This window comes from Lotus japonicus, chromosome 2 (genome assembly GCF_012489685.1).
Source record: "Lotus japonicus ecotype B-129 chromosome 2, LjGifu_v1.2".
Lineage (NCBI taxonomy): Eukaryota > Viridiplantae > Streptophyta > Magnoliopsida > Fabales > Fabaceae > Lotus > Lotus japonicus.
Window position 1 is genome coordinate 94,800,629 of NC_080042.1, and position 18,305 is coordinate 94,818,933.

General features: G+C 36.2%; 3 protein-coding genes across 6 annotated transcripts; 1 reads left to right on the forward strand and 2 right to left on the reverse strand.

Annotated features, from left to right (window-relative positions):
• The first annotated feature begins 7,216 nt into the window (after window positions 1-7,216).
• LOC130737335 (uncharacterized) lies at window positions 7,217-7,636 on the forward strand. Its single transcript, XM_057589081.1, has one exon. It carries the CDS (start codon window positions 7,217-7,219, stop codon window positions 7,634-7,636), a length of 420 nt encoding a protein of 139 aa, XP_057445064.1.
• Window positions 7,637-10,199: 2,563 nt separating this feature from the next.
• LOC130741391 (protein OBERON 1-like) lies at window positions 10,200-13,722 on the reverse strand. 3 transcript variants are annotated; one of them, XM_057594276.1, is made up of 6 exons: window positions 13,596-13,722; window positions 13,071-13,482; window positions 11,397-11,965; window positions 11,229-11,259; window positions 11,043-11,081; window positions 10,200-10,742 (listed from the first exon to the last, which is right to left on the reverse strand). In XM_057594276.1, exons 2-6 carry the CDS (start codon window positions 13,432-13,434, stop codon window positions 10,342-10,344), a joined length of 1,404 nt encoding a protein of 467 aa, XP_057450259.1. In that variant the 5' UTR covers window positions 13,435-13,482; window positions 13,596-13,722; the 3' UTR covers window positions 10,200-10,341. The 3 variants fall into 3 exon arrangements, with proteins under 3 accessions (XP_057450259.1, XP_057450258.1, XP_057450257.1); XM_057594275.1 differs by having other exon boundaries at window positions 11,229-11,295; XM_057594274.1 differs by having other exon boundaries at window positions 11,229-11,298.
• Window positions 13,723-15,150: 1,428 nt separating this feature from the next.
• Window positions 15,151-17,363, reverse strand: LOC130741392 (uncharacterized). Of its 2 annotated transcripts, XM_057594277.1 has the most exons (4): window positions 17,084-17,362; window positions 16,549-16,640; window positions 15,923-16,041; window positions 15,151-15,448 (listed from the first exon to the last, which is right to left on the reverse strand). In XM_057594277.1, exons 1-3 carry the CDS (start codon window positions 17,286-17,288, stop codon window positions 15,985-15,987), a joined length of 354 nt encoding a protein of 117 aa, XP_057450260.1. In that variant the 5' UTR covers window positions 17,289-17,362; the 3' UTR covers window positions 15,151-15,448; window positions 15,923-15,984. The 2 variants fall into 2 exon arrangements, with proteins under 2 accessions (XP_057450260.1, XP_057450261.1); XM_057594278.1 differs by lacking the exon at window positions 15,151-15,448 and having other exon boundaries at window positions 15,917-16,053; window positions 17,084-17,363.
• Between the last annotated feature and the right edge of the window lie 942 nt (window positions 17,364-18,305).

An 18,305-nucleotide genomic window follows, 5' to 3' on the forward strand; every position in this document is an offset into this window, starting at 1 on the left:
CTCCTTTCTATTATTGCTCCCAACAACTGGTATCAAGAGCTTTAGGTTCGTGGGATAGATCCTCAGTTTAGAGGAAGAAGTGGGAGCAATGGCGCTAGAAGAAGGGAAGGTGAAGATCGAGAGATTCGATGGCAGAGACTTCGGGTTTTGGAAGATGCAGATGGAGGACTATCTGTACCAAAAGAAGTTGTATCAACCCTTGACAGGGAAGAAGCCAAACGACATGAAGCAGGAAGACTGGGATCTGTTAGATCGACAGGCCCTTGGTGTGATCAGATTGACGTTATCCAAAAATGTTGCCTTCAACATTGTGAATGAGAAGACTACTGCAGATCTGATGAAGGCATTATCAAATATGTACGAGAAGCCATCTGCCGCCAATAAAGTACATCTGATACGACGTCTATTCAATCTCAGAATGGGAGAAGGTAACTCTGTAACTGAACACATTAATAGCTTTAATACAATTATTTCGCAGCTATCGTCAGTGAAGATTACCTTTGACGACGAATTGATGGCCTTGAGTCTGTTACAATCCTTACCGGATAGTTGGGCTGCAACTGTCACTGCGGTTAGTAACTCCGCAAGGGATAACAAGCTGAAGTTTGATGACATCAGAGACCTGATCTTAAGCGAAGATATTCGCAGGAAAGATTCAGGAGAGTCTTCAAACACTTCCGGTTCAGCATTGAATACTGAAAGTAGAGGAAGAGGTAGCCAGAAGAGTCACAATCAAAGCCAAGGACGAGGCAGATCAAAATCAAGAGGCAGAAGTCAGACAAGAGTCAGGAATGACATCACTTGCTGGAATTGTGACAAAAAAGGTCACTTCACCAATCAATGCAAAGCCCCAAGGAAAAAGAAGAATTACCAAAAGAGGCAAGATGATGATGAATCTGCTAATGCAGCAACTGAGGAAGTAGCAGACGCATTAATTTGAAGCTTGGATAGTCCTGTTGATTCATGGGTTATTGATTCAGGTGCATCTTTTCATACTATTCCTTCAAAAGAATTATTATCTAACTATATATGTGGAAAGTTTGGAAAGGTTTATCTTGCAGATGGAAAATCACTTGATATTGTGGGAAGATGTGATATTGATATCAGATCCTCTATTGGAACTCTCTGGACATTGCATAATGTCAGACATGTCCCTGGAATAAAGAGAAATTTGATCTCTATAGGCCAGTTGGATGATGAGGGTTATCACACCACTTTTGGAGGTGGAGCTTGGAAGGTGACGAAAGGCAATCTGGTTGTAGCTCGAGGAAAGAAACGAGGCTCCCTTTATATGGTTGCAGAGGAGGACATGATAGCAGTAACTGAAGCTGTCAATAGCTCATCTATATGGCATCAAAGACTTGGACACATGAGTGAAAAAGGAATGAAGATCATGGCATCAAAAGGTAAGGTGTCAAATTTGAAGCATGTTGATCTTGGTGTTTGTGAGCATTGCATTTTGGGGAAACAGAGAAAGGTTAGCTTCTCAAAAGCAGGCAGGAAATCAAAATCAGAAAAGCTCGAATTGGTGCATACAGATGTGTGGGGTCCAGCCCCAGTGAAATCTCTTGGAGGTTCACGCTATTATGTCACCTTCATAGATGACTCAACAAGAAAGGTATGGGTTTATTTTCTCAAAAATAAATCTGATGTGTTTTCTGTGTTTAAAGGGTGGAAAACAGAAGTTGAAAATCAGGCAAGCTTGAAGATTAAGAGTCTGAAATCTGATAATGGCGGGGAGTATGACAGCCAAGAGTTCAAAAAGTTTTGTTCAGAAAATGGGATCAGAATGATCAAGACAATACCAGGTACACCTGAGCAAAATGGTGTCGCGGAAAGAATGAACAGGACCTTGAACGAAAGGGCTAGATGTATGCGAATCCAGTCCGGGTTGCCAAAAATGTTTTGGGCAGATGCCATTAATACAGCAGCTTACCTGATAAATCGGGGACCATCTGTTCCCTTGGATTATCAGTTGCCTGAAGAGGTATGGTCTGGAAAGGAGGTAAGTCTTTCACATTTGAAAGTCTTCGGTTGTGTCTCTTATGTTCTTATAGACTCCGATAGGAGAGACAAATTGGACCCCAAGGCCATAAAATGTTTCTTTATTGGTTATGGGTCTGATATGTATGGCTACAGGTTTTGGGATGAACAAAACAGGAAAATCATTAGAAGCAGAAATGTTACTTTTAATGAAAGTGTGCTTTATAAAGACAGGTCTTCTGCAGAGTCTATGAGTTCAAGTAAACAGTTGGAACTTTCTGAAAGAGTGGCATTGGAAGAAATTTCAGAAAGTGATGTAGCCAAAAGAAACCAGATTAATCCTGAGAACGAGGATGATGAGGTAGAAGTTGAGCTGGAACAAGAGCCAACAGCAGTAATTGAAACTCCTATAACTCAAGTGAGGAGATCTACAAGAACGCCGAAAGCACCACAAAGGTATTCTCCTTCGTTGAATTATCTGTTGTTAAATGATGCTGGAGAGCCAGAATATTTTGGTGAAGCCATGCAGGGGAATGACTCTATCAAGTGGGAGCTAGCAATGAAAGACGAGATGACGTCCCTTCAGAAGAATGGAACATGGTCTTTGACCAAGTTACCAGAAGGAAAGAAAGCTCTACAGAACAGATAGGTCTATAGACTGAAGGAAGAATCTGATGGCAGCAGAAGGTACAAGGCAAGACTTGTAGTGAAAGGGTTTCAGCAGAAGCAAGGAATTGACTTCACAGAGATTTTTTCTCCAGTTGTCAAAATGACCACTATAAGAGTTATCCTGAGTATTGTAGCTGCAGAGAATCTTCACTTGGAGCAGTTAGATGTTAAAACTGCATTCCTACATGGTGATTTGGAATAAGAGATTTATATGACACAACCTGAAGGTTTTGAAGTTCCAGGCACGAAGAATCTTGTATGCAAGCTTCACAAAAGCTTGTACGGTCTGAAACAGGCACCGAGACAGTGGTACAAGAAGTTTAATGAGTTTATGAGCAACTCAGGTTTTAATAGATGTGACATGGATCATTGTTGCTATGTTAAGAAATTTGCTGACAGTTATATTATTCTTGCTTTGTATGTTGATGACATGTTGATAGCAGGATCAAATATGACTGAAATTAACAGGTTGAAACAACAGATGTCAGAAAACTTTGAGATGAAGGATCTTGGTCTAGCCAAACAAATCCTTGGTATGAGGATTTCCAGAAATAGATCAGAAGGTGTTCTGAAGTTGTCCCAAGAGAAATATGTTGAAAAATTACTGGACAGATTCAATGTTGGAGATGCCAATACCAGAAGCACCCCTTTGGGAAATCACTTAAAGTTTTCAAAGAAGCAGTCCCCACAAACAGATGAAGAAGAAAGTTACATGTCAACAGTTCCTTATGCATCTGCAGTAGGGAGCTTGATGTATGCTATGGTTTGTACAAGACCTGATATAGCACATGCTGTGGGAGTTGTCAGCAGATTCATGTCAAATCCTGGGAAGGAGCATTGGGAAGGTGTAAAGTGGATACTGAGATATCTGAAGGGTTCTTCAAGAATGTGTCTATGCTTTAGAAGAAATGATCTCACTTTACAGGGGTTTTCTGATGCAGATCTAGGAGGAGACTCAGATGGTGGAAAAAGCACCACAGGTTATATTTTCACCTTAGGAGGAACTGCTGTGAGTTGGAAGTCTAAACTTCAAAATAGAGTTGCTCTCTCAACCACTGAATCAGAATATGTTGCCATTTCAGAAGCAGCCAAGGAGATGATATGGCTGAAGAATTTTCTCAAAGAATTGGGAAAAGAACAAGATGTTCCTCCATTGTTTAGTGACAGTCAAAGTGCTATTTGCCTTGCAAAAAATCCTGTCTTTCACTCCAGAAGCAAGCACATACAGATGAAGTATCATTTCATAAGAGAACTTATCAATGATGAAGAATTATCTCTGTTGAAGATCTTAGGATCAGAGAATCCAGCTGATATGTTGACCAAGACTGTTACAGCTGATAAGCTGAGGCTTTGCATTGCCTTAGCTGGCCTTCGAGGATAATTGAAGACGAAGGCGCTACACTAGGTGGAGAGCAGATTAGCTTATTGCTTACAAGAAGTTACTACAATTAGACTCCAAGTGGGAGAATTGTTATGTTATGTAGTCTATTTGTAGTCCCACATCGCTTATGTAGTCTATTTGTAAGTCCCACATCGCTTAGAATAAGGAGGAGGTTGACTTACTCCTACTATATATAAGCACCTCATTGTAAGCATTATACACACCAAAGAAATATTACTACTTAGTGTAGCCGTGGACGTAGGTACACACATTGTGTTCCGAACCACGTTAAAAACTCCTGTGTTATATTTCTTTCTCTTTTCTCTCCTTTCTATTATTGCTCCCAACAAAAAAAACTTGTTTGGTAATTAGATTTTAAAAATTGCTTTGGACATGAAAAAACAAAAATACTTGTTTGATAAATTTGTTCTAAAAACAGGTTTTCGAAACAAAAAAATAGAAAACTCGTTTGAATGCATCTTTAGGGAAAAAAAGCTCTTAACATAAATTTATTGAATCAAATTAATTTTCTTCATAAGGATTTTTTTTTATTTTCTTCATATATTTTTATTAAATTTGTATTCTAAAATTAATTTTAGCTTTCCATTGAGATGTGCTCTACTTCTTGAATGTCATCATTACATTTACATGAACCCCAATGTCATCGAGGTATTAATCTTCAAGCTCATTTTCTTCATCAGTATTTGGTGGGTCTTGAGTGGAGGAATGATTACTCGTGGTGCAGTATTTCTATTGAATATGATACCCAATAACTTATAATGTATTTTCTTCTGAAATTGAGCAGCATATTTATGTGTCTAAAATAATAAGTTATTAGTCAATTATTGCTTTCAAAGTGGATAAAATAATGAGAAAGGGCAGCTTTTGCTTCCAGTAACTTATCACAACTAGCATCACCATTCTATGCTTTTGATGCCCAACAAAGAAACAAACAGAGGAATAGGTTTGAGTGTTCGACGCCCTTGAAGCACAAAACAAAACAACAGGGGAAGCAATTGCAAAGAAAGTGAGAAAATTAAGTAATATACATGTACAAATGGTTTTTTTTGGAAAGGCCAAATTATATATATATAAAATAGTAGCAATTGGGATGCTATAAACCCATGTACAAGTATAAGAGAAAGCAAGAAAACATGAACTAGTTAGCAACCTGGTTACCTTACAGCGGCACAAGCCAAAGGAAAAAAAAAACACTATGTAACAGTATCAAAGATAAACCAGTCACAATCCCAGCAAAAAGACCAAAACCCTACAACCTTCAATTTCAATTCAGCAAAGAAAAACTACCAGCGCTTGCAGGAAGGAAAATAGCACAGCCAAGAGACCAACTCAGTGAAAAACGATCACAGCAGCAACTCAAAACCTCCAGAATTAATGATTAAAAAAGAAGAAGAAGAGCATAACACGTTTGATTTTGTTGAAGGAGCAATTGCAGAACCACACAAACAGAGAGAGAGGAAAAACGAAATAGAAGAACGAAACGCCCAAAAGGGGAACCCAGAAGAAGAACCACAACTTACTTCACTGAATCATTGAGATCACGTGAAATAAGAGAAGATGAGGAGAAAATCCTTATGGCAAGAGAAATAGAAGAAGAGGAGGAGCAAATTTACCTGAGAAGGAGAGGAAGAGGGCTGGCGGCCACTCACAGTGAGAGCGAGAGAACGAGCTTGCTAACCGAGAACGAAAACCCCTATTTTCTAATTTCCAATAATTACCATTACTGCCATTAATGAGATAACAGAAAACAACACGTTCTCCGTGTTTTCTCAAATCTAAAACAAAAATTAAAAAATAGAGAACAAAAACAACTTTTTTCTGTTCTGAGTTTTTTGTTTTAAAAACAATAAAATAGGAAACAGTTTTTAAATTAATCTTTTAAAAACAACTTAACCAAACAGGATTTTTTGTTTTTTAATTTTATAAAACAGAAAACTGTTTTTAAAAACAGTAATCAAACAGGCCCTTACATTTTGGGATTTTGCATTTTTCCACTGAAAATTTGAGGGATACCATAACTTATTGTATTTTGTAGTAATTGACTGTTATCTATGAAAAAAGACTAATGACTTCAGTAAACCAGAGATATATCTTAATTTGCTTGCATTGCATTTGCATGACAGTACAATGTTGTAGCTTCTGTCTGTTTCCTGCTTCAAGTGACAAAGAGGGCAAACTGCCACACGTTTTGATAAAATCACCCGCTAAAGACGTTTCTATATATATTTGTGATTTGTCTATATCATGTTATTTTCTCTATTTAAAATTGTTTTTTTTGTGAAGCCCTTTATTTTGTTTTATTTTCAGGGAAAGATCATAGCACCTTCCTTCTCTGTCTTTATTACATACTACATCCAATTTCACATGATTCTTGTTTTTCTAAGTTTTGTTTTATAAAAAAAATAAAAGATGAAAAAACTAATTGCTTGTCTGGGGGTTTGCTTAGCAAAAGATAATTATATTTTTCATTAACTCATCTTACTATTTATTTTTTAGATATAAATATTTCTTTAGTTCAGTCATTTTTATTTAACGATTAACCTGGGTCATACGTTATAGGGACATATGGATCCACTATTAACTTGTGTATTACCCTAGAATCTAATCTGTCAAGAACTAGATCAACGCCTTGTGAGATGTTATTCTATTGTGCAAATAAAATATGAATCTAAGCATATTACATTTTTTTCGTGAAGGTCGGTAGGGATAAAGACATGTCTTCCTCATTTTTCTTTATCAACTATTTACCATACAAACAAGTTTTATCAAGTTTGATTCGCTCTTTTCTACTAGAATTGTCTTTTTAAAGGCTATAAGAAATAGCTTTAACAAAAAGTCAGATTTTTATTTTATTTAAAATTCGGTTTTTTAACAACCACATGCATAAACACTTCGAACAAATATATGAGTGATTTTTTAGAAAACAATGAATACAAACATGCCAAAAAAACTACTAAACTAGTAATGTGTGATGTGGTAAATTGGAAGAAGCAGAAGGGTAATATGATAATGAGGCTTGTTATATTTGCGCAGCGACGAGTGGTGAGAAAGCATTATAAGTAGAAGAGAGATTTTCAATTCAACTTCATCCACGTAGCCTTTTCCTTTCAAGTCCAAGAGTGAATGAGTGGTAAGGACTAAGGAAGGATTAGAAGTAGAAGAATGAAGGTGGAGGCAGAGGCAGTTGTTCTGCCAGACTCCAAGAAGAAGATGAAGCTGAGGCGTCTTCCTCACGTGTTCAGCAGGGTTCTCCAGCTCCCCTTCCCCTCCAATGCTCACGTCTCCGTCGAGAAACACCCCCACTGCTTCCGTTTCGTGGCGGAGACCTGTGCCCTTCACGTGGAGGCACGCACCCTCCACATTTCCCCTGGCCTCACCAAGATTCTCATTGTCACAGAAACTGATGATGCTCACTTTTCCTTCCATGACCTCGATCTTGATATCTGGAGGTTTCGCCTCCCCGAATCCACCGTGCCGGAGCTGGCAACCGCTGCCTTGATCAACGGCGAGCTCACCGTCACAGTGCCTAAGGCTGAAGAACATGCTTGTGGAGGAGGGATGATGATTGATTTACTAAATTGATTCTAAAGCTGTCAAAACAGTTTACTAGTTTATATATATGCATTAAGATTATTATCAAATCTTCGTAACTCACTTCATCATGACACTAGTTTGATTGCTTAATTTTTTTCCATATCAATTTCCATTGTTCTATTTGGCATTTGATTTCAATCCTTCTTGAATTATGCTTTAAATACTCTTTAACAGACTCAATAAGAACAACCTATAACAACATGCATATATAATCAAAGGTGTCTGCTGTGGTGCTTCCTTCCAGATGAGGGTATGGTGCCTCTGCCTGTTTAGACCAGTAGGAATGTGTCATGTATTAAATGAGGTTTTTTTGTCTTTTGTTTTGAAATGATTTTAAATTAGGGGAAAATATTTTTGAAAAATACGGTTTAAAATAAAATAAAGTTATTTATATTGCTATCAAAGTAACTTTTTTTAACATTTCTAAATTGAAGTAACATGACTATTCATTTTCCCTCTCTTTTGAAAACTAAAACATTACATTCATTGTTCATCATCCTCCACACCCTCTTCATTATTGAGTACATCATCTCTAGCAGCCTTATATGTATCATCCTCCAAATCGTCAGAGTCTGTCATGCCTCAAGAATTAGACAAATTAACACAAGCTTCTTCATTAATATCCGCCATTTCCAGCCAACCTGCTCAAGACCATATCAACCATTATACAACATAAACAGAGACACCTAAATGCAACAAGAAGATTCAACAAAACCCAGAAATCCCACAAACAATCAAATTTCTCTTCAATCTGTTATGGCCCTAAACCACAAGATACGATTAATTTTTTTGGAAAACCGATTCACTCTGAAGGCATAACCCTTAACCACAAAGCACCAAACACATATTATTGGATTTTGAAGGGTGATTTTATACTACGAAAGGCTTCTGAAGTTAAAAGTTAAAACTTGAAAAAATCTAAATCAAAGGAAGAAATTTTAAGAATGGGTTCATGGGCAAAACCAAAAACGTGAAAATAGGAAATAGGAAGATGATTAATTTGAAATCTGATTTCTTCCTAATCCTAAAACCCCAAAATCACCAAACATGAATCCATGGATTTTGACGGCAAAACCCTAAACCCCAAAATCACCAAACATGCTTCAGAACGATTTAGTACGAACAAATTGCAAAAACGGCTATACAACTACAAAATAAAGGAAGAGAATTTTAAAAAAAAAAAACACCTTGATCTTGATCCTGGATCTCAATGTAATACACGATGATGGTAAAAAATCATGTTAACCACAATAAACTTTTGAAGAATTGCTAAAAAGTCCTTCCCAAAAATATTTTTGAATTTATGTAAAAATACTGAAAATCAATGGAAAAAAGAAAATCAATTAAAATAGTGGTCACATCACATGTCCACCTGCTATTGGACCACCCACTTGGAGGCACTACACCCACATTTTCCCAGAAACACCACAGAATTCACCATAATCAAATGCTACAATAATCACTTAGAGTAGACTACACTAAATGCGTGAGAGAATGTATAAAAAACAGTGCGTGTTGCTCATGCACATAATTCACCTCACAACATAAATTAGATACCATTGGTTGCCTAGTTTAATTCTTATGACTTGGAACTTGAAATTGGTGTGATCCAAATTAGAAGCATCTCATCCTCATTCATATAATCGGCACCATTAGTTATCATTGTCTCATCCTCTTTTGTTGGAACTATCCTGGTATATTGTCCATCATCATAGTTTTCATTTCTTTTTTGCTAGACCCACATTCAAAACTTGAAATGACAAAAGAAACCATTGAAAAAAATCTAAGCCCATCATAAAACTTTCGAATTTGCTTTAACCTACCATAAATTTAAGAATTATTTTTCAATGATCTGGGACGAAATGTGAAACAGAACGATTGTGGGTGGAAGAACAATATAATCTTACGTCTTTACTTCCAAAATATTGCATATATATCTACCAATTTTTTTTTTGCATATAACTAATTAGCAAGCTTTAATTTATATACAACCTTTTCTCTAGTTCTACAATAATAATGACATTGTTTTTGTTCCAAGAAACAATGTCATTATTATCTTCACATGCTATAGAAGAAATTACTGTCTTTTTATTTGAAATATCTTCCTGGCGTTTCAACCCCCTACTTGTCATTATTATACTTATTTCCTAATCTTGTTAGAGCCCTGAACTTACCTCACTCTTTCTTAATTGGGAGATTCTTACTCTTAATTAATCCATCAATGTGATCCAAATTAAAACTTAAATTATAGTATGACAATATAATACCATCATCATTGAATGTTCTACTTAACATAATTGGTTACTTCTTCAACATCTGCCACCACCATGGGGATACACACAACGAATGAACAGAAAGCAAAGGCATCATGTATGAGAGAAAAGGAGAGTGGCCCATAGTGGAAAAAAAAAACTCACCATCTCTCATGATATTAATTTAGAAAAACCAAAAGAGTTCAAAGAAATCTGAATTCATTAAAATCCTTTTCTCAATTTCAAGTTCAACAGTTTTTAACAATTGTAATTGTATTAGAAATTAGAAACACATCGCATAGAGTAATAGTTCCTCAGTCGAATGTGACTGGATTATTAATTTATAATTTATGTTTAGAGAAAAATTCAGGTTGGTTTTTCAATAAATACAGTTCAAAGCTTAAGATTAGGAAAATTTAAACTGTCAAATCTACAGAAGATTTAGTAATCTAATCTGTCATTTGCCAAGTCAAAGTGCTCCTTCAAGATATCTTTTGGCGTCCTGGCAAAACCATTTGCAACCTTTTTCATTGCTTCAAATTTCTCAACTTCCTTCCTTATCTGCTGGTTTCTTTCTTCAAGGACATCTGTACTAGATGAATTTTGGCAGGCCAATTCAGACTTCTCACACTCCAGTTGCTGATACAAGTTTTGTAAATAAGTCTTCTGTGCTTGGATTCTTTCTTCTGCTACCTTATATTCCAACTCTTGGGACTTTCTAAGAGCCTGAAGAACCTCATCGACCTCAGCCTCAAGTTTTAGTGCCTTAGGTAGAGAATTGTAAGAAATTGTCCCTATTTCATTGTCTACTTCGATCACATCATTACCATTGTCAAATAATCCTGGTTATAAAAACAAAATATTTAATGACAAGAAGATAAAGGTGCTGAGACAACTGAATTGACAAGATTAGTGATGATGATAGAAGCCAAATATGATAAATGGTCGCTTTCATGCTCCTTTTGTTTGCAATAATTTTTTAAGGAAAGAATATGAGGGGATGGATTACAGAATGAACGGAATGCCTATCTTTCCTTGTTACAGTCAGTCATGTTTTAACTTCTGATGTACAATTTTATCATTTTATTTAAAAATAATAATAATTTAACATACATTTAAAAATAAGATGTAAATTCATTTACCTCGTTTTCTCTTCATATTTATTCCTCTCCTTTCCATTCCTGCATCCAAACAAAGCCTCAGTTTCTAAAGTCTTTTAACATGGAGGCCCAAAAAACTGACATGCAGTTCTGCACCCCCACAACTACTGATGGTAGCAGTGAAATATCAGAAAAATTTAGACAAACTACACAAGACAGAATATTTACCTGCAGAATGAGTTGCATGATCATCATCCACCTTCAAGAAATCTTCACGGTTAGTCATGCATTCGAACTGCTATAAACTTTCAAATTGGTCACATGCTTTTGCAATATGTATAAAGGGATAAGCAAAGATCATTTCAACTGTATCACCTAAAAATCATTTGAAAGTACCTTTTGGATAGCCATTTCAATACGAGTCAGAAGCACCTGTGCAATGGGTTTCTGTGAACCACGCAAGAGACAAGCACCAAGATTTAAAATCTTCTTCCGAATTGTTTCATCCAAATTAATATCTTCACATGTATTTAGAAGCTTATACACATGAGAAGTGAGATCAGTCTTCCCATCACAGCGGTAGCAATGGTACTCTGCGTCTAACCCAATGTTTCTTCCAACCTTGCCAGCAGAGAGAGATCGAAGTGCACATTCCAAGTGAGCAACATGACCACAAATCCCACCACCAACATTAATTTGGCACTTGATATAACTATAGCCACCATAATCTGAACTAACAGTTTTGCTGCAAAGAAGGCAGCAACAATCACGGCAAAAACGAGGTTCAGCACAGCAGAGATCACAAGGCATGGCTGGTGAATCCTTTTCTACTCCCTCCAACTTCAGGCTATCACACATCTTATTGCTTCCTTTGCACATGAATCCGACAGTCCCGCCGTTGGAGTCTGATTCTTCCACCTGTGCTATCTGTTGAAGAGGGATAGCAGCTATAGGCACTACATTACCTACAATGCAGAAAAATATAAACAACATTAGGAGCTTTTGAGGATAGTTGTACGAATTTCTCTGGAATATACAACATTCCTACACTATGCATCATGCGATTACATATATCATCTGGACATTATCCCAATATCTTGATATTATAGGATTACAGTCGCACCTATATTGTTAAGTCTAATCATCAAGATCTTATCAATATATAGATTGTAATAGTTATTTAGCAAAGTGTAGTGTGTTCGGCTTTGTGTTGATAAGCCTCATAATCAAATTGTAATAGTTAATGTACTTTGGACTGTCATCACCTATCCAAACATGATACTATCCTAAGATGCAAAAACAACACAGCAACATGCTACTCACTGCTGAGGGATCACCATGATTATGTTATGTTTGGGTTTCTGACAAAAAGGATCAAAAGCACTTACAACAGACAGAAATCCATGTCTCACACTCTCACTGTGAATTGAAATGAAATCCAAATACATACTGTTCAAGGGAAAGGAAGGCTGATACAAACACAATCTAAATACAAATTAATCAGCTTAACAAACAATGTGCTGCAAGTTCAACAGCTACAGAAAAATAAAAGGGTTTAAATGTTTAATTCACATCAATAACATCACATACCAATAAATTACGCATCCTATAGTAAGATTCTATCACTTTGATCATATAATTTATCCATATGCGTTTATGAAGATCTAATTGAAATTACAATTGTAACATGTATTTAATTTCAATTATTCATAAACTCAGTTCAGGGAGGAAACAAAACCCAGCGCAATTGAACTCAGCAGATATCTAAATTCCCTGCATGATCACATTCACACAGACAGAACAATCGAGGAAAAAAAAACAGGAAATCCATACCATGATGATAAAATTAAAGGAAGCAAAAACATCAAAAGGAACAAAATCTGAACAGAAGCAGAGGAAAGAGAATGCTATATTCTGGAATTAAATAGGGGAAAAAGATACGACTAAATTTTAAATCTACAAAAATCAATAAAAGATATAAAAAAATCTTATAGTTGATTTGTTGTTGTTTTTTTTTTGAACTTTAGTTGATTTGTTGTTAGGATAAGAAAAATTGAGAAGAAGAGATACCGTTTGTTTGTACAGCAGGTATCTTCCATGTGAATGAAGCGAAAAACGCATTAACATCAGCATCTAGAAAATTCTCCTTGATGTATCGTTCAACAGCGAGCTTGCTGGGAAACGATTTTCTCTTGCGGGTGGACGCTCCTCCAGAGTTCTCCGACGACGACGGCTGGCACAGCCGCAGCGGCAGGTACAGGTACCTGTCGTGAAAGGTCCCGTTCATGGTGACTCTCCGGCCGGTCCTCCATCCCCAGATGTCTCCCATTTCCGGCCAATTCTCCGGCGCGTAAGGCAACCCTTCGCCGGATTCCTCCGCCGCTGCAAAGTGCGACGGAGCTGGACCTTCACGAGGCTTTTTGGGGGTCTTCATCACAAACCCGCTAGGGTTTATGTCTCGATCGATTGATTGAAAATTCAACTGGCACAAAAACAAAACAAAACAAAACAAAATTGTTGAGAGTTTGAGTGAAGAATGCAGATTAAGCGTTGAATTGAAAAAAGAAATGGAAAATGTAGAATGAAAATTGGTACTTGAGAATTGAATGGAAGAGCATAGATTTGCGGAACAGAACGAAGAGAAGTGATCGCGTGTGTGTGTTGAAGGGGTTTTATATATGTGTTCAGGTTCACAGTGAAGAAGAAGTGAAGACCAACACCCACTTGCGTTTCTTAAATTAATTAATTAATTAAATAAATAAAACTATGAACAGTTGTTACAGTGAGAACAAGTACTAGGCACGTGTTTTGACCATCGTGCCGGAAACCACATGTAAAATGAATGTTACAGTAACACCTGTACTTGAGAATCAAAGAACCAAATACTATGCTTGTGTTGTACTTGTACAGCATGGAAAATTACTGATTTTTATCCTGTTTTTTTTTGTACTATTACTTATTTTTAATAAAAAATCATAAAACTTGTAAATTATCCCACTAAAACCTTATTACTAATAATTAATTATTATTCTCATAAAAATACACCTCAAGTATTATTACTTTTTACAAAAAGTTTAACTCCGCATGTGCCAACGCGTCGTCGCTTTCTTTGTGCGTAATGATATGTGCAACCTATGTTTTGGTCGGTCAAAACCTAAAGTCAGGTTGTCAGCAAATGTGGTCCTCTCTACATGTGAATTTCACACACTACCTCCTCCTCCTCTCATTCACAACAATTGCGACATCAAGAGCTTCTATGACCAGTTTAGAGTTCAATATTTGCCGCTCTCAACTTTTCTATTAAAAAGTTGAATTTCAACTCATGGTAGGTGGGTCTGTGCGATTGTGTTTGCTCCACGCTTCAAGTTCAAACAGACTTTGGCGTGAGGGGGTGTGTTAGAGACCTTTTACGGCTCCGGCCACAACAAGGTTATCTCCTCTTTGTTCGCAGTAGTGGCACGAGGTTGCATCTTTTCTCCGATAAATCACCACGCATAGATCGCTCCTCACTAATTTACATTAATAACAAAACTCATTTATGTTAGATAATGGACATGATTTATGAATATTTTAAGTTTGTTTTCCACATACATTTAATTTTTATTGTGATTTATACATGCTATTATTTCCAAACCGAGTGATAACCTCCGTAAAAAAAACACGTCATTACAAATTAAATATTTAGAATATATGATACATTCAAATTAATTGTATGTATAAATAATTCAATAAAAAGTACAAATCACCAACAAAGTCTACAAGGTCTTGCATAATTGATAAATTAAACTTTTTAAATATTAGAGTCTCTAAAGGATTAATCTTATAACAAACTAATTTGCAGAAAAGTAATTTAACTAGTGAATTATGTTTTTCTTGATCCACGATGTACAAAATCCTTTTTTAAACCAAAACTTCACTCTTCCTTCCTGAGTTACATTTACAATATTACTTGTTTTTAGATTACACATACTTCGCTATACATTTGACGTGAATGAAACTAATTTGTCTCATTATAAGCGTTCAAAGAACATTATGGCACGAGAAAACATGAAAATAAACACATTTATTATAGCTTGAAAATTGAAATGGAAGTCTGATTAAAAAGAGGAAGAAATTCAAGTAGTATTTGAACTGATAATAGAACATGGTCATCAGATAAACACAAGTGAATATATATGATGGTTGATAAATTTTACTACAGTTGATTCTAAAGTCAGAACAATTATGAGGAAAAACTTCTGAGTTTCAGAATTGATTCTACGTGAAAAGAAGCTGACTCAAATATGCTATATGTTCTCCTTAGCTGTTTTGATGTGAATGAAGAAGGAAACTCCGATCCCTCCATCATCTGCTACTAACACTAACATATCTGAGCATTTGGATCCTAACATAAATTTGGACTGAAATGTCAAGATCCACATTCATGATCACGTCTCCTTTCAGCTGGCCTATCATATCAACAGCATAAACTATATGAATTAATAAATACTATTAGTCAAATATAACATGTGACTATTAGTTCATAATTAGTTCTTTGGGCACTATACGAATGTCAGGGTGATATTTTTTATGATTCTTGGGTGGATAATCAAAGATTGTTGGGGTGTGCCCATTGAGAAAGATTGCTTCTCAACAATATTTCTTATTAATAAAACAAAATGTGGTTCGAAAAAAAAAAATAGCATGTGAAGCTAAGGTGCCATTGTGAGTGGTAGTCAATTTTTTAATGCACTCTCAATGGGAAGGTTCATTTTGAAGGTAACCAAGAGGTAAATTATTAGGCACCTCTATTCAACTCCTAAAATTATACATGATTGATTACCCATGAAAATACATGAAGGATTTTGTTTAAGAAGTTTAATTTCTCCCTTTCTTACTATATAATAAGTGAAAGAAAATATTAGATCAATGGGGGATTTTACCTGAACCACCTATCTTCTTATGAGAGGCGAGCTTCTACTTTAGAGTGTGCTTCTGTCAGGGACTAAGATGATCGGCGTAACAAATATTCTTCATGTATAGCTATCAATTGTTCCGCTACCTAGTTACATCACTAGGAAACATTAATTAGTAGAATTAAATGGGGCATTTGTGATGAAGTTATGAAACAAAAGACTTCCAAGAGTGGAATTTTATCTGTTTGATACACTCTGTAACATAACTCCAACGTCAAAGGTCCAGGGGGAAAACTCAAATTAATGTGTCCTTAAGCATCTTGGATAAGATGCATTCAATTTCAATTCAACACATCACATACTTCAGACAAAGTTCATATGGCTAATTGTGTGATTCTTGTTTATGGCTATACTTCTTAAGAGAGAGGTAATGCATTTGTTGATCTACCATTCAAAAAACAAATGAGAAAGGAGAAAATGGTTCCAGACTTCCAGTCACAAAGTTAATTGAAGTATTGAACTGATTTAAAACATAGATAAAAATCTTGTCAAATGGAAGGTAATAATGTCAATAGCAACGTTTTTTTTATGGAAAATGTCAATACCAACGTTAATAGAACAATATGTACGTAAGAGCCAAATTGAGGTTCTACCTGTTCAATGCTTCCATCTTCTATCTCTGTGTTAAATGTGAGCAACATGGATTCATGGAGTAGATTTTCCAAATCTTCAACAGGAACCGGTGCTGCAATACAACTGAGAAAGCTGAATACATAGTACATGGTGGAGGGTAAAGAAAAGGAGAAAATTAGAAAAATAAAATATGCTCAAGTCAATCAATCTCTTAGAAATCTGTGCATGGCGTAACTCTAATGTAAAAGTTTCATGATTATTTTTGTTATATCTCCTTATCTCTAGTTAGGAACAGAACAAGGAATATGAGTAAGGGGAGAAAGTTTAACATACTAAGCAAAATTAAGAATAACTAATTGGAACCTCGAAAAAAAATTGAAAAGACAATACAAATTTTTTAGAAGAACGAATACAACATTTGAATACTACTTTAAAAAAAGTTCTCTTAGGGGGTTGACTGTCTCATTTTAAACACACCTAGGTAGGTCTCTATCTCTAGTCAATGTGAGACCTTAATCAATAATGGAAAGAGTGAAAAGAATTAGGGGAGAGGACCATTGGATTTGGAGAACAAGGAGAGTAGTTCAGCAACAAGGTGGTGGAACTTCTGAAGAGAATCACAGCCACCCCACTGGTTCTGGACAGCCAATTGAAGGGCATACCAGCGTGAGAGAAGCAAAATGATACCGTCTTGCAGGGCTGTGCCTGTATTTGTTTCTCCATGCACATGCTGGTGGTGGTTCCTGTTGATGGAATCCATCAGAAAGAAGCACGCACCTGCAAGACGGTCTTTAATTTTTTATGTGTAGGAAGCCAGAAAAGTGGGGGAGAAATGAGAGGAAGTATATATACATTAACATATGTGTGGCTGTGTAACGTGTGCATGGAATACAAGGATGAGCGAAATGCATGCTGGGAAGGAATGATGAGGTGAATGAGTTGTATTAATTAGGTATAGGATGCATTGCTTCTACCTTTAACTTTTAACTATATATGGAAAAAGGCCTAAAAGGGGACAAACCCAGTTCATCTTTTGTTTTGTTACTATAAAGTTATTAACTAAGACCAGTTAATTTTATTTTCTTTTTAGTTACAAACTTGGTATGCAGTGTCCTTCTATATGGCAATGGACGGTTTGCCTTTAGCTAGCAAATTCCATTTTGGTCAGAATCCTAGAAACGGTCCTTGGGCCTGAACGTTCTGAACCATCTGACCCGGCAAGGAGGGACTGGGTCAAACACACTGGTTTACACCAAACCAGTAGGGTGGGTCAAGCTGAATCGGACAGACCAAACCAGACCAGATTGAACCTTGCAGTGCAGGGCCGGTCCGGATGAACCAAACCAGAATGATCAGGCAAGCGCAACAGAGGGCAGTTTGGATGGGCCCAGTAAAAATAATGGGAATAGGAATCGGGTATGAGTGATCACAATTTAACAATTAAAAATGTTTCCTAACTTTACATAGACATAATGATGTTCTACACTGGGAAGAAACAATTTATAACACGAGCGTGGCTTCACAGAATAATTTACATTGTTCCAAGGACCTTTCCGTGCTAAAGCTACTAGGTTGCATTTATCGCTATGTGAACGTAGAGGAGGAGACACATTTAACAGTACAAGTCCTTGTTATTTGGCTCAATGATTCTTCTGAATGAACCTGCATAGGCAATTGACTCGGTCTCATCTTTAACAGAATCAACTTGATATTTGTTTAGCATCTTAAGAACTTTGATTATCGTGTTATGCTTGCCTGTACCAACAGAAACGCAAGA